At 36.1% G+C, this 15,077-nt stretch overlaps 1 protein-coding gene across 1 annotated transcript in view; it reads left to right on the top strand.

Annotated features, from left to right (window-relative positions):
• The window catches only part of EPHX4 (epoxide hydrolase 4), a 34,083-nt gene extending 23,007 nt beyond the window's left edge, over positions 1-11,076 (top strand). The window contains exon 7 of the mRNA XM_045547540.1: positions 10,601-11,076. Coding sequence (XP_045403496.1) covers positions 10,601-10,832 — 232 coding nt within the window. The 3' untranslated portion in view covers positions 10,833-11,076. The remainder of the gene's footprint in view (positions 1-10,600) is intronic.
• Positions 11,077-15,077: the final 4,001 nt, after the last annotated feature.

Below are 15,077 nucleotides of genomic sequence, written 5' to 3'. Positions count from 1 at the left end.
TAAGCACTTTCTATGTTCTAGGCTATGTTAGTACTCAGGATACAGTAATGAGAAAAACTAGACAGAGTCCCTGATCTCATAAAACTTGTAGTCTAGTGGAGGAAACAGATATTAAACAAATAACCACAGTGATGAGTGAATGGTTATAAACTAACAGGCTTTGAAGGAAACAGATGAGAACTGAGGAAATGATGTTTAAACAAAGAAGTGAAGGATGAGTTAGATATTGACTGGATAAAAGAGGGGATCAGAAGACTGGCATTCCAGGAAAAGGGAACCGCAGTACCAAAGCTGCAAGGAAAGATGGAGGGTTGTGGCTTCAAGTAACAGAATTAGGGCCAATGTGGCTGGATCCCAGAAAGTAAGGGTGAGAGGAAGAGCATGAAATGAGGATGGGTCCAAGAGGTAGGCAGCAACTGGCCATGCAGAGCCAAGCCATGAATGTGAAGCCAGTGAATGAGACTTTGAAGAAAAACAATACAATGTGTATTTGGATAAGTTCACTCAGGCTATAGAGTGGAGAATGTATTGGAGGAGATTCAGAGTGAATGTTGGAAAACTGCAGCAGTTGAGGCCAGAGATGATAATAGCTTGAACAACTGGTCTGAAAACAGTGGAGATGGAGAAACATTTCTTTTAAGAGATGGAGGTCTTGCTATGTTGCCTATGCTGGCCTCAAACTCCTGGCCTCAAGTGATCCTCCTGCCTTAGCCTTCCAAGTAGCTGGGACTACAGGCATGTGCCATCACACCCAGCTGAGAGTGGGTAGATTTAAGAGATACTTAAGAGGTAAAATTGACAGCTGTTGTGATGGGTTGGAGGGGGAATGTCAAAGATGGCTCCTGGATTTCTGGCATGCACAATGGTGTGGACAGTCATGCCATTCACTGAAATAGAAAACACTAGAAGAGGACTAGTTTAGAGGGAAAAGTTATGAGTTTTATTGATCTTAGGCTAGCTGAGTTTTGGGTAGTGCCTTAGATATTTAAATAGGCAGTTGAATAGTAGGGTCTGGAACTCAGAGGAGAGAATCTGGGATGATGCTATACAAAATCTGGGAGTCACTGACATAGAGAAAACTGAAGCTTTGGTTTCAGGAGATATTGTCCAAAGAGAAAGTATAGAGTGAAAGATAAGACACAAATCTGCTGGTTTGGGTCTATACACAGGAGAAAAAATATTTCTCTTGAAAATAGCAACCACAGCTGGCCTTGAAGAGGTTTAGGTGCTTGAATTTATGCTAACTCCATGATATTGGAATTCTCAGGGCAGAAATTATATGTTAACATGGTCTTTGGGTGCTAATACTCCCTAGGAAGCCTGAAAGAAACAAAGACAAAGCCTCTGTGTAGGATACATCTCAATTCAGACCTCACAATATTCCCACAGATAAAGTCCCCTGAAGATGAGTTCATAATCCAAATTACCAAAAACATCAATCCACTATTCATGAAAGTCAGAATACAATTGCAGCAGAACTACAACAAATTTCAAATAATAGAACTAACAGAGATTATAAAGTATGTTTAATCATTAAACATATGAAAGAATAAAAATATGAGAAAAGAATAAGATAATATAAAGCAGAGTGTAGGGAGCTGAAAAAGAACGGAAAGAACTTCTAGATAATGAAATGTATGGCCATTGAAATCTCAAAGACCATTATGTGAGTTAAATAGCAGAGCGGGCAAGCTAAAAAGAATTGAGTTGGAAGATAGATCTGAAAACATTACCCATAGTGTAGCTCATAGAAATAATAAAGTGAAAAATGTAAAAAACAGGTTATATTTGATGTAGAGGGTAGAATTTGAAATTATGTGTATATGCTTTATATATTTACATGTATATGCTAACAATTTTTTGGGAAAATTATAGAAATAGAATGGTATTATTTTCAAACCAATAGAAAGGAACAAGAAAACTATCAATTCAAAAGAAAGCAGGAAAGGAGAAAAAAGAAGCTAAGCATGGTAAATAGAAAGCATAAAATAAGATTACAAAAACAATTTATATATGTCAGTGAGCACAATCAATATGAATATGTTACTATTGCCAGGAACAAAATAGAGAATTTAGATTGGATTTTAAAAAAAATCCATCTATATGGCATTTACACAGTCATGATTAAAGCAAAAGGACACAAAATGGTTGAAAGTAAGAGATAGAAAAAAGGTATAGCAGGTATAGGATCAAATAAAACAAAATCTCTCAAACTCTGTTTAAATATGGAATCCAAGGGGAGTCATGAGGATTATATGAATGAGGGGCGAAGAGGTAAATTCAAACCTTCTTTTCTGACTAACTACAAAAATAAACTTACAAATACATATATCTTTAGCAAAATAGAGCTGTTAATTTAAATGAAATTTGTAGGTAGCAATTTATCAAGCAAGGCAATGATTTGAAAGGCAGGCAGATTGCAGAGGCTACAGGTTACATTTTATAGGATACAGCAACAATGTCTAAAGTTCATGTTTTCTTGTTTACTGTTTGTTTTTTTTAACAAATACATTTGTACACAGATAATGACACATTTTTACACAAGTCTCAATTTTAGACAGGAGGCAGGAATGATAGTTTTTTAAAAATGTTCTCAATTTATCTTTTTATCAGAGCTAGCTTTGAGATGCAGAACTGTATGTTTCAAGTAGCTATAAGGAAAGAGGGAAAATATTCTCATCTTTCTGAGGTTCTTTTACTAACAACTGTTAATTAGGAGGACCTGTATTCCCAAGAGTAAGCACTAGAACCTGTTAATTAGCACATAGAAAGAGAGAGAGAAAAAAAAAGCAGGCCTGTGAAGCTCAAAGCTCACAGTTTTATAAAAGCAAAAGACAGAGTTTTAAACTAGATTGCTGTAGGTTAAATCTAGTTGGGTGAAGGTCACATCAGACCTCTGGAAGCTCAACTGACCCCCCTCTGAGCAGTTTTTTATATAGGTAAGCAAAGCCAAGTACATCGTTAAAAAGTTATATGACATATATTAAGACTACAAATAAGTATAGTACATTATACTTAGGCAAGAAAATAGCCCTCACTTACCACCCTGAGCTTCCCTAGAACTACAGTCTCATCCAAGGACTCTCCAAAATTTGGCACTGAAGAACCAGGATGAACTAGGAATAAGAGACTATATATTTATGAAAATAGTTTTTTCCTTAAAACTGAAACCTGGTACTTATGGAAAGAGTTAATATATCCTAGCTGACAACTGGGAACATAAACAAACATTTGTTCAATAAATGAATTAATGACTATTGTTAAAAACAAACAAACGTGGAATATAGTCAAAATAGTACTTAGGAAGAAATATACAGCTTTACATGCTTATATTAGAAAAGAGGATTGAAAATTAGTGAACTAAGAGTTCAAGAAGTTAGAAACAGAATAACATATAAACAAAAATAAATTGGAAGATAATTTAAATTAGGTAAAAAGCATAAATTAATACAATAGAAACAAAGACACAATAGAGAGAAGTGACGAAACTAAAGGCAGATTCTTTGAAGACTATTATGATAGATAAACTTGGCAAGATTGGTCAAGAAGAAAACAGAAGGCACAAATGAATAATATTAGGAATCAGAAAACAGTAAACATAACTACAAATATACCAGATATTAAAATATAAATTTTTAAGTTAACAAGTTTTAGAGCTTTGACAAAATGGACACTTTTTAAGAAAAACCTAACTTTCAAAACAGACTCATGAAGAGTTTAAAAACCTGAATAGACTTATAGCCATTAATGAACTTGGAGTATTAATTTAAAGCATATCTACAAAACAGACATAGACACACAAATATACCCCCATACATATAAGCCTAGATGGTTTTACAGGTAAGTTCCACTACAGAAAATCTCACTCTTAAATAGACTCTTTTAGACATTATAAAAAGAAGTTATGCTTCAGCTCATTTTATGAGGTTAATATAACTTTCATACCAAACAAGACAAGGATTGTATGAGGCAGGCAAATTGTAGGTCAATTTAAGTTATAAATATAGATCCACAAATTCAAAATAAAATATTATCAAACTGAATTCAGCATGCATTAAAAAATTAAACCAAGGAGTTAGCATTAAAAGATCCATTAATTTAATTCACCAAATTAACAGATTAAAGGGGGAAAATATGATCAAATTAAGAAAAAGCATTTAATAAAATTCAACACATTCATGCAACAATTCTTAGTAACCCAGAAACAGAGGATACAGGAGTGGGCCTCAGATAGGCCAGATAAGCCTGAATCCATTGAAGGGATATTTCTGGGAAATTGACCTTGGCTTCACTCAATTGTCTGAGGGGAAAAAAAGATACTGAGGGTGTTCTGCACTGGTTATTTGCACCTGGAGAGCTGGCAGACACATAAAAAGATTCTTCAGGAGTTGGGGCCAAGAGGATACAAAACCTCCATGGAATACTTACTTTGTGGTACTGTCCACAATTGTAATACCATGGGAAACTTAGGAGGACCTGCGAAGTCCTACCTCTGTCTGAGAGAGTTTTATGTTATCTCCTACTTTATGAAACCATCTTCCTAAGTTTTCTTTTCCTTTGTCATTAAACTTGATATTCTCTGTGTCTGTTGGTGTCTTTCTATTAATCATATTATGGTTCTGTTACAACAACAATGAAGAAGAGAACTTCTGTCTACCAAAAACCTATAGTACACATCATTTTGTGATGAAATACTAAAAGCATTCCTTTTAAAAATAAAAAATAAACTTGGGGCTGGGCATGGTGGCTCACGGCTGTAATCCCAGTACTTTGGGAAGCCAAGGCAGGAGAGTCACTCGGGATCAGCCTGGGCAAAATAGCAAGACCTTGTCTCTATCCCCCCAAAAAAGACAAATTTAAGTGCTAAAACTGCTTCTATTCACCACTGTATTGTGTATTGGAAGTTTTAGCCAGTATGTAAGATAAGAAAAAAAGAATTGGGAAAGGAAGAAACAAAACCATAATAACTCATAAGTAATGTATTTATAGATTTAGAAGAACCAAGAGATCTACAGAAAAATTATCAAAATTAAAATAATTCAGCAAAGTTGTATAAAATTCAATATACAAAATTATGATCTTACAAACCAACAACAGTTAGAAAATATATATTTCTGAAATAGATGCACTGCCAAAGCAACAAAAATCATAAGGTATATAGGAATGATTCTAACAAAAGATAATCTTTATGGATTATCAAAACTAATTGTAAGACAGTAAAGAATATAGGCTCAGAGCAGTGCCTATTTACCAAAGTAGAGAAGTATTTTAATAACTTTACAATTGATACAGACTTGCTGATATAAACTACTGAAAACTAGCCCTGGTTTATCATGTTTATTAGTGGAAAACTTCAATATCATAAAGTCTTGATTTCTCCCCTAATTAACGTATAAATTCAATGCAACTTTAATCAAAACCATAAGAAACTGTTTTATGAAACTTGACAAGCTGATTCTAAAATTTATATGGGAGCGCACAGAGCCAAAGAATTCATTTTAAAGAAAAGAAAAGGTGGGTGACTAGCCCTACTAGATATCAAGGGTTATAATAAGGCTATAAAATAAACAGAACATGATATTTACCCTGGAATGGACAAATTGACTAATGAAACAGAGAAGAAAGCCCGAAAACAGAACCATGTATATGGGAACTTGGTATGACAGCTCCCGAAAACAGAACCATGTATATGGGAACTTGGTATGACAGCTATAGCATTTTAAATCACTGGTGAAGATTAAATACATTTTGTTGAAATAATTAGATATCCATATAGAATAAAATGAAATTACGTCCTGATATTTTGCCAAAGAAAGAAATAAGCTTTAGGGAAATAAAAATCCAAATATGATAAGGAAACCTTTCAAATGTCTAGAAGATAAAACTTTTAAAGATCAAACTTTCATGACCTCAGGTGGGAAAGATTTCTTAAATAAGGCACAAACAGCTCAAATTATGAAAGAGCTTGATAAATGTCTGTATATCAAAATATATCACAAAATAATGAGGCAACCCCAGATGGGGAGAAGTTATTTGCAATACACAATTAATCATGAATTAATAACAGCCAAAGTTTATAAATAATGCCCCCAAATCAATAAGAAAAAAGTAGCCCAGTGAAAAATGGGTAAAGAGTATGAAAAGGCAATTCACAGAAAAGGAATCTAACAGTCAATAAACACACGAAAGATGCTCAAATTACTGGTAATCAGATACAGAACATAGGTTTTACAGCTTATAATAGAGACGTAAAATAAGGGTGGCATAAACAAAATAGAAATTTCTTTCACAAGTAAAAGTCTAGGCCAATGAGGTAGCTATGCTCCATGAAATCATCAGAGCTGTCAAGTCCCTCTTTGGTCAGAGCCTAGGTGTCCCTAGGGTGTTGTTCTGCCATCCCTAGGGTGTTGCCCTTTTCTGTGTGGCCCAGGATGGTTAAACGCCACATCTGCATTTCAGTCAGTGGAAGGTGGAAAGAGCCAGGGAGGGCATGCTGGGCAAGGCCTAGAAGTTAGCACACATTGTTTCTCATAGCCCACGTATCCTCACCTAGCTGCCAGAAGCTGTAGTCAGTCTTTATTCTGGGGGGCCATTTGTCCTTCTAAAGAAGTTTTGTGGAGCAGTATCTAACACATCAGGTAAATGAAAAGCATTTCACATGCATTTGATTGGTAAAAAATTAATTGTTTGAGAGCAAGTGTTGGCAGTGATGGGGAGCAAGGAGAATTCTTCTATGCTGCTTGTGGACCACACAATCAGTTTGGAAAACAACTTGACAATATCGAGTAAGGTTGAAGATGCGCATACTCTCTAAGGAAGCAATTCTATTTCGGGAATATACTGTAAGGAAACTCTTACACGTGCACAAGTGGACATGTACAAGAATGAGTTCAGTATTATTTGAATTACCAAAATAATTTGAAATTTTTAAATGTCCATTAACAGGAGAATGGATCAGTTGTGGTATAATCATATGATGGAATTCTATATAGGAGTGAAAATAAATGAAGTAAAACTTCATGTATTGTCAATGTATAAATCCCAAAAATATAATGTTAAGAAACAAAAACAAGTTGTGGAAGCTGGGTGTACTGGCATGCACCTGTAGTCCTGGCTGCTCAGAAGGCAAAGTTCGGAGGATCGATTGAGCTCAGGAGTTTGAATCCAGCCTCGGCAATGTGGTGAGACCGGCATCTCTAAAAACAAAACAAAAACGAACCCAAGTTGTGGAAGGATATATATAGTATGATACCATTTATATAAAGTTTAAAAACATTCAAAACATCTCTATAAATTGTTTATAGAAATATATATATTGTTGGGTATTTGGGGGGAATCTGACAAATAAGCACCTCTTTTTTCCTGCCCAAGTTTTGAACCAGTTGAGAAATCAAGTAAGAGTCAGCAGATGAAAACCAAGCTATCATCTTAATTACTGATAAAGGCTGGATCGAAGGCTATCGCTTAATATGACAACCACAATGGTGTTGCTACCTCTTTATTGTCAGTCTACACTTTAGAACAGTTTGTCCGTGGGAATGTTGGCAGAGCAAACTTTCCCTCCCCTATCCCCTAGGTCACTTCTTCCCACTAATCTGGTAGAGTGAGATGGAGAAAGAGACTAAATCTCTTGCCCTCAGAACATAGTATTGGACAAATATATCCAGTCTAGAACCTTGAACCAACAACTCTCACTTACCAAACAGGGGTGGGGCAAGCACCCAGGAGGCCTTAAGGAAAATCTCTCCTCATGAAAACTAGAAGAATGGAGAAGAAGAATCCTAACACATATAATAAAAGTTCAAAAACATTCATGGAGACGGTAAGAACTAAATTCAGCCCAGCTATTACTCCTAGGGCAGTGGTTCTTAAACTAGTGTGTATCAGAATCACCTGGAGGGCTTGTTAAAATCCGGATGAATGGACCCCACCCTGAATTTCTGATTTGGTAGATCTGAGATAGAGCCCAAGAATTGGTATTTCTAGCAGCTTCCCAGGTGATGCTGATGCTGATGCTGTGGTCGGGGGACCACATCTTCACTTGCTTTAGGGAAAGCTGAAGATAAGAAATGGTATCAAGGAAAGGTAAGCAGAAAGATGCAATAACATTTGCAATGTTTTACTTTTTAAGCTGAGTGGTAAGTATGTGGACCTTATTTTCTACATTACTTTCTAATCAAAGTAATGAAATATTTTCATGCAAAAAAGTGATGATGGAATGTATAATAATCTGGAAATTTCTGCCTTAATACTTGCAAATCAGCTGATAACTCAGAGTTTGGAGGTGTAACATGTTACATTCAGACTAATTCAAAATAGGTATATTAAAAAACATTTTAATAGGCTAAATGGTTAACAATATGGAGCAATGATCTTTACTAATTGTTACAGTTTTTTAGAGTTTTCAAATTGTTTCTATACTTATTAAGATTAATCACTTTTTAATCAGAAATGCTTTATTAAGTACTTCACAATAAGTATTTGGCTTAATATACTAAAACCTACTCTCTCAAAACATTTAAGTTTTACTTTATTTTATGTGTAACTTATATTTCATGTGAAATTTAGTAGTTTGAAACTTCAGGACCAGAGAATATGCTTTTTTTTTTTTTTTAGTTTTCTGGAAACTCTTCCCTTTTATCCCCAATTTGATCTGGTGAAGATTTGTAGTTGTCTTTGCTTTTTGACTGATAGTCTTTTAAAACTCCCTTTACCTTACTAATTCAATTATTACATGCATAGATATTGCTAAAGTAGGCAGATAACTGTTAGAAAATGTTTTTGAACATTTTATATGCTCTAGAATTTAAGTGGCTTGAAAGTTTGTATAGAAATCCATCCATCAATAATTAAGTTTAGAATACATTTTTCTTGGGAGGTTGAGGCAGAAAGATTGCTTGAGGCCAGGAGTTGGAGGCGGCAGTAAGCTATGATCACACCACTTCACCTCCAGCCTAGGTGACAGAGTGTGACCCTGTCTCAAAAAAAAAAAAAAAAAAACCAACAACAAAACACAAAAAACAAGAAAACCCCAAACATTTTTCTATTAATTTATCTATTCACAAAGAACTTAATTTCTAGGACTGTTGCAACCAAATGATGGCCACCTGCATGGGAGTCAAAAGTTAAGTCTTTGGTGGGCATGTATGATATCTTGTACATTTTGGCAGCATCTTACCAACCCCAAGTAGCCACAAGTCAAGCTTTTGGTTAAATCGCAAAAATGTGACTCAGTGCTGGAGAGCATCTAGTTCGACGTTCATTCTTAGTTAATAGGAGTATAATTAATACCATATACCTTCCTGAGAAACAGTGTAAAAAAGGTGTCAAAGCTTTAAAAATATTTATACCCATTAGCTTAGGAATTCCACTTCCAGAGCTGTAGCCCAAAGAAATTATCTGAAATGCCAACAAAAATCTGAGCACAAAATGTTTATTATACCATCACTTAAAACAGGGGGAAATAATACAAAATCTAAATATTCAATTATAAGGGAATAATCAAGTCATTTATGGGTTATTGTACCATAAAAATATCTCTTACATTTATTTTTTAAAAATGTTATGAAATGAGAAAATTCCTAAGGTATAATTTAATGTGAAATTTGGATATGTATACCATATGTAATTGTGCATATTTATAGCATTGTATTTATAGTATGGTTTCAAATATTAATATATGCATAGAAAATGACAAAAAGAATATTTTTTGATGATGGAATTATACATGATTTTATTTTCATATTTTTCTGTGTTTAAGAAAATATGCAATAAAAACTTTATGTTTTAAGCCTAAGCAACATAGCAAGATCTTGTCTCTACAAAAGTTTTTAAAAAATTAGCTGAGCGTGGTGGCCCATGCTTATAGTTCCAGCTATTTGGGATGCTGAGGCAGGAGGATCACTTGAGCCCAGGACTTTGAGGTTGCAGTGAGCTATAATGATGCCACTGCAATCTAGCCTGGGCAACACAGCAAGACCCTGTCTAAATAAATAAAGTATACATAATATTAAAACTTAGTTCATATATATTTTCTGATTTTTAGCGCCAATTTTCACATAAAATGCATCAGATTAAGAACAATTTAAAATATATTTAAACAGTAACAGTTTAAAGCTCTCTTTCATCACACCATTCAGAAATTCTGGTATCCTTGTAAAGAAAATTATTCCTCATAGACATGAATTCTACATTTAATGTATAGCCTTCATTATAAATTTTGCTAGGCTCATCCAATTTAAAAATTTATTGGAACTTTTCTTAAATAGCCTTTTAAATTTTTTATTGTACAGGTTGATTGCATAATGCAGTTTCTCAACCATTTCTTCATTATCACTTCCCTAAGGAGCCTTTTTAGACATTTTGTTTTCCTAATCACCCCCACCCCATGAATTTTAGTATCTATTTATATTCTGTATGTATATCCATGCTTTATATGTATAAAGAGTAAGATTTTTTTTCACCCTCCCAAGAACAAATTTTTGCCCCTTTGGAGGCAATATTGCCCCCTTTGAGAATGCATGGCCTAATGGAACATTGCGGGGAAATGTTATTTTAACTTTTGCAACGAATCTCAAGCCCATGTGTCTTGTTTTTATAGCTGCCTGCCTCTCAAACACCACATGGTGACCACTCCAACACTACTACTATGGGGAGAGAAAGATGCGTTTATGGAGGTTGAGATGGCTGAAGTCACAAAGATTTATGTTAAAAACTATTTCAGGCTAACTATTTTGTCAGAAGCCAGTCATTGGCTTCAGCAAGACCAACCTGACATAGTGAACAAACTGATATGGACATTTCTAAAAGAGGAAACAAGAAAAAAAGATTGACTTTTCTTTATCTTGTGTGAGGGGTCTGTAATGAAATCTCAAAATAATTTTTAAGAATTGTTTGACTTCTTTACATTTTATTGGGAAAAACTGTTTTAATATGCTTTAACATAAATAAATATCTTGACAAATGGTATTGAAAAAAATCTCAGTGTGTGAACATGTAATATAACGTTGATTTTCTTCTGTTGTATTTTGCACAGAAATGCATCTGCCTTAAAATGTATGCACTTGTACAACAAGGAAGTTGGGGAAAATGGCTCAGTTTTGGTTTCTTGCTTTCTTTACTCTGTTAACATATGGTGCCTTTTACAAATGTATATTAAAGATTGGCTGTGCCATATTAAAAGGCAAACCTGCAATGGTATAAATTTTCATTTCATTGTTCAAAAGTTCTTTTTACTATTTTTTTAACCATTAAAAAATTCTATTAGCACATCTCTTGAATTTATAGTATATATAGTATATCTATTAGCTTGAAGGCAGATGTAACTAGATGAATATGCATCTTTAAAATGGGCCATAATTACTATTTATGGAAGATTAAGCTGGTTTTAAAACTGACATCTTGCCACATCAAGAGATGATGAGGAGATTCTCATATATATATAATATTTATAAATATTTTTTAAACATTACAAAGTAGGGAAGCATATTTATTAAATTACTTGCCTCGATTCTCCAGCTTAATTGGTGAGAGATTTAGAAAAAGGATCAAAATGTCCTTTTGCCCCATTCAATGCAACAAGAATTGAATACTGTACTTACTATGTGCACTATTTGATGTAAGTTCCACAGGGCAGGGATTTTTTATTGTTTTGTTAACTGATGCATACCCAGAGTCTAGAATACGGACCTGGCACATTGTAGGCCTACAATAAGTAAATATTTGCTTAATGAATACATAATATATCTGACATACTGCTAGGCACTGTGGGGAAAATACTAAAAAAAGACGACACGGCAACATGAAAGTTTCTGTTAAGCATACACAGAATGCAGTTAAACAAGTATTCAAGAGTAGAAGTGAACATTACTAATAACAGTGGGAAAAGAGTTACGAGAACAATACCAGCTCAAGGGACTACTACTCTTGGGTTGTTCTCTTTGGACATAAGAGACAGCCAGTAACATTGCCAAATAACAACACCTTGGAGACTACAGTGTTTCCAAATAAGCCCTACATTGGTGAAAGGAATGCCTCCCTCACTGAGTGTAGTTCTGATAGTGACAGAAGAGTGGAATGTCCCTAAGAATTCTCATTATTGTATCATAGCAACTTGTATTTACAATAAAAGCCCAGTTCTCTCTATACATTATACTGGCCCCTCATAACAACATTGCAAGGTAGAGAGTGCCACAAATCTGTAGATGGTAAAAATGAGGTTTAATGAATAACTTTGCCAATGCCCCAGTGTAAGAGCTGGAGCCAGGATCTGACCTAGATCCATCTGGCTGGAAAGCCTATGATCTTTCTACTTACATCAATTCCATTTAACAGACTTTGGTATCCACAACACTCTCTTCCTGTTTTAGCAGTAAATTGGTGTGTTTCAATAGATGGAAACATCTCTCGGAAACCTACAACTTTACCTTTAATTCTGGGAAAAGGAATTCAAAGTAGCAATTAGCAAACAGGAATATTCCATAGAGTTGTGGTCCCCAACCCCCAGGCCTCGAACTAGTACCCGTTGGCGGCATGTTAGGAACCTAGATGCAGAGCTCTGCCCACTCCCCAAACCATCCCCCATCCCCCTTCCGTGGAAAAATTGTCTTCCACGAAACTGGTCCCTGGTGCCAAAAAGGTTGGGGACCGCTGCTATAGAGCATTGTCAGAGTTGCAAATGCTACAAGAATAGAAGAAAGCCTGCTTCACACCAACTTTGTGCTTCCCTCTGGATCATTTCTGGTGGGCACCAATCAAGGAAGGAATAGGACTTGCTACATGTTGACACAATAGAGTAATCCTGACTTATTTTAATGAAAACCTGTTACTGACAAAGGTGATTTTTAGGTTTGTTGTTGTTGCTACTTATGTCAGTTTGGAATGCTGACTGGTTCATGTGGACTAATGTTAAGACTGTAACTCAAATCTGCCATGGCCAATTCTGGCCAATCATAACGAATGTACTCTAATTTTCAACGGATATGGAAAAGTACTTGTAACAGATGTAAAGGCTCAAGGGTGCCATCAGTTAAGCCTCTTAGGATAAAGAGATATTACTGTCTCCATAGAAATCAATGTGTAGGGAAGTAAATGAACTTGACTTACTCCCAAAATGGATCACAGTAAGTAAACATTATTAGTAATGGCACCTAAATTAATAAGTTGTAATTAATATTCATCTATTCAAGTTGATATATCCCTACTAGGTATATAATATATGCATAATATAAACATCAGAAATTATGTGAGAATAATTTATTAAGCATATATGTCAAAAGCAAGATGTTCACAAAAAACGAAAAAGATTATTTTTTAACTTCAAAATACACATAAACTCAGAAAAAAGATGGTTCTGTTATGATTCTAATTCTCCTTTTGCATAATATACCATCTTTGATTTTTCTGATTTTAAAGGTAATACATCATTTCCTATTAATCCACAGTTGCCTCTAAGAGTTGTAATTATGTGCAAACTAAAAAAGCGTTTGAACGTGGGGAAGGGGTGCTCGCTGGAGGCTGTCCCCAGATCCAGGCCACCCACATCCCGCTTCTACTGAGAAGTGGGCTCCATGGCTCAGTGGTCCACGGACTCCGACGTGGAGATGAGGGAGTCTCACGTGGAGGTGATGGAGTCTGGGATCGCCCCGTAGGTGATCAAGTCCTTACACCCTCCGGCGGTGGCCAACCCCTTCCTTCAGCAGACACGCATCAGTGTGTGGCGCTGGGCCTGCATCATCCTCATGGGGGCTGTGCTGGTGCAAGAGCGAAGGTCCTTCATCACGTTCCTCTTCATCTTCCTTTGGCCGGTGGCCACGCTTTCCCCCTTTGGCCGTCGGCTCAACCTGCCAAGCCCGCCAAGATTTGGAGAAGGAAACTGGTGAAACCAGCCCTCAAGCTCCTGCTTCCGGCGGCGATCTTTTCACTGGATTCTTGGTGAAAGGGAAAGGGAAAAAGGCCACCTGGGACCAGGCCCCATCTTTGTCACAGCGCCATGCTCCCCACTTTCTTCCATGTAATCGCCTGTGTCGTGGCGGGGTTACCCTTGGTGGTCTCTGCAAGTTAAAATGCGCATATCCCAAAGGCTGGGAAATTCCTACTGGTAATGCGGCCGGTGCTTGTGACCCAAGAAGACCACAGTTCCAGGAGCAATACCCGGAATGAAATCCTGAAGGCAGTGACATCCACGGGAAGTGGCCACAGATCCTGATTTTCCCAGAAGGACTGTGCACCAATCACTCTTGTCTAGTCACTTTTAAATTAGGGGCCTTCTCTCCAGGCGTTCCTGTGCAGTCAGTCCAAACACCCTGGACATGGTGTGACCTGAACCTGGCAGGCTTGTATGTTGACCCTGAGTCAACCCTTCGCCAGGGTGGAAGTTGAGTTTATGCCTGTTTAAATCCCAAATGATGAATGAAAAAAAAAGACCCCATTCTTTTTGCCAATACAGTACACATCAACATGGCAAATGCTCTGGGGGTGCCTATTACGGAGCACACTTATGAAGACTGCAGACTGATGATTTTTGTAGGTAAACTTCATCTACCTGTGGATACTGGTTTGGTGGAATTTACAAAACTTAGCCAGAAATTGAAATTAGATTGGGATAATATTCATAAGCATTTGGATGAATATGCTGTAACTATAGTTGCCTCAAAAGGAGGGAAGAGAGGAATTGAAAAATTTTCAATTTATTTAAAGCTCCCAGTTTCAGAGCCCTTCAAACAACTTTTTGCCCTCTTCGACAGGAATAATGATGACAGCATGGACTTCAGAGAGTATGTAATAGGTCTGACTGTCCTGTGCAATCCTGCCAACATTGGAAAGATTCTGCAAATGTCATTTAAGCTTTTTGATCTTGATGAGAATGGTTTAATAACAGAACAGGAGTTTACTGCTGTACTTCAGGCAGCTTTTGGAGTGATCTCGATGTTTCCAGACTCTTTCAGGAAACAGCTGGACAGAACTCAGTGCACATTTCATACAAGAGATTTAAGAAATTTTCCTTGAAGTATCCAGTATATGCCAAGTTATTTAATTCATACCTAGACCTCCAGGCAACCTATACATAATATTACCCC

The sequence above is a fragment of the Lemur catta genome, chromosome 3, assembly GCF_020740605.2.
Source record: "Lemur catta isolate mLemCat1 chromosome 3, mLemCat1.pri, whole genome shotgun sequence".
Lineage (NCBI taxonomy): Eukaryota > Metazoa > Chordata > Mammalia > Primates > Lemuridae > Lemur > Lemur catta.
The sequence above is the reverse complement of the archived record's forward strand: the minus strand, read 5'-3'. Positions and strand labels throughout refer to the sequence as shown.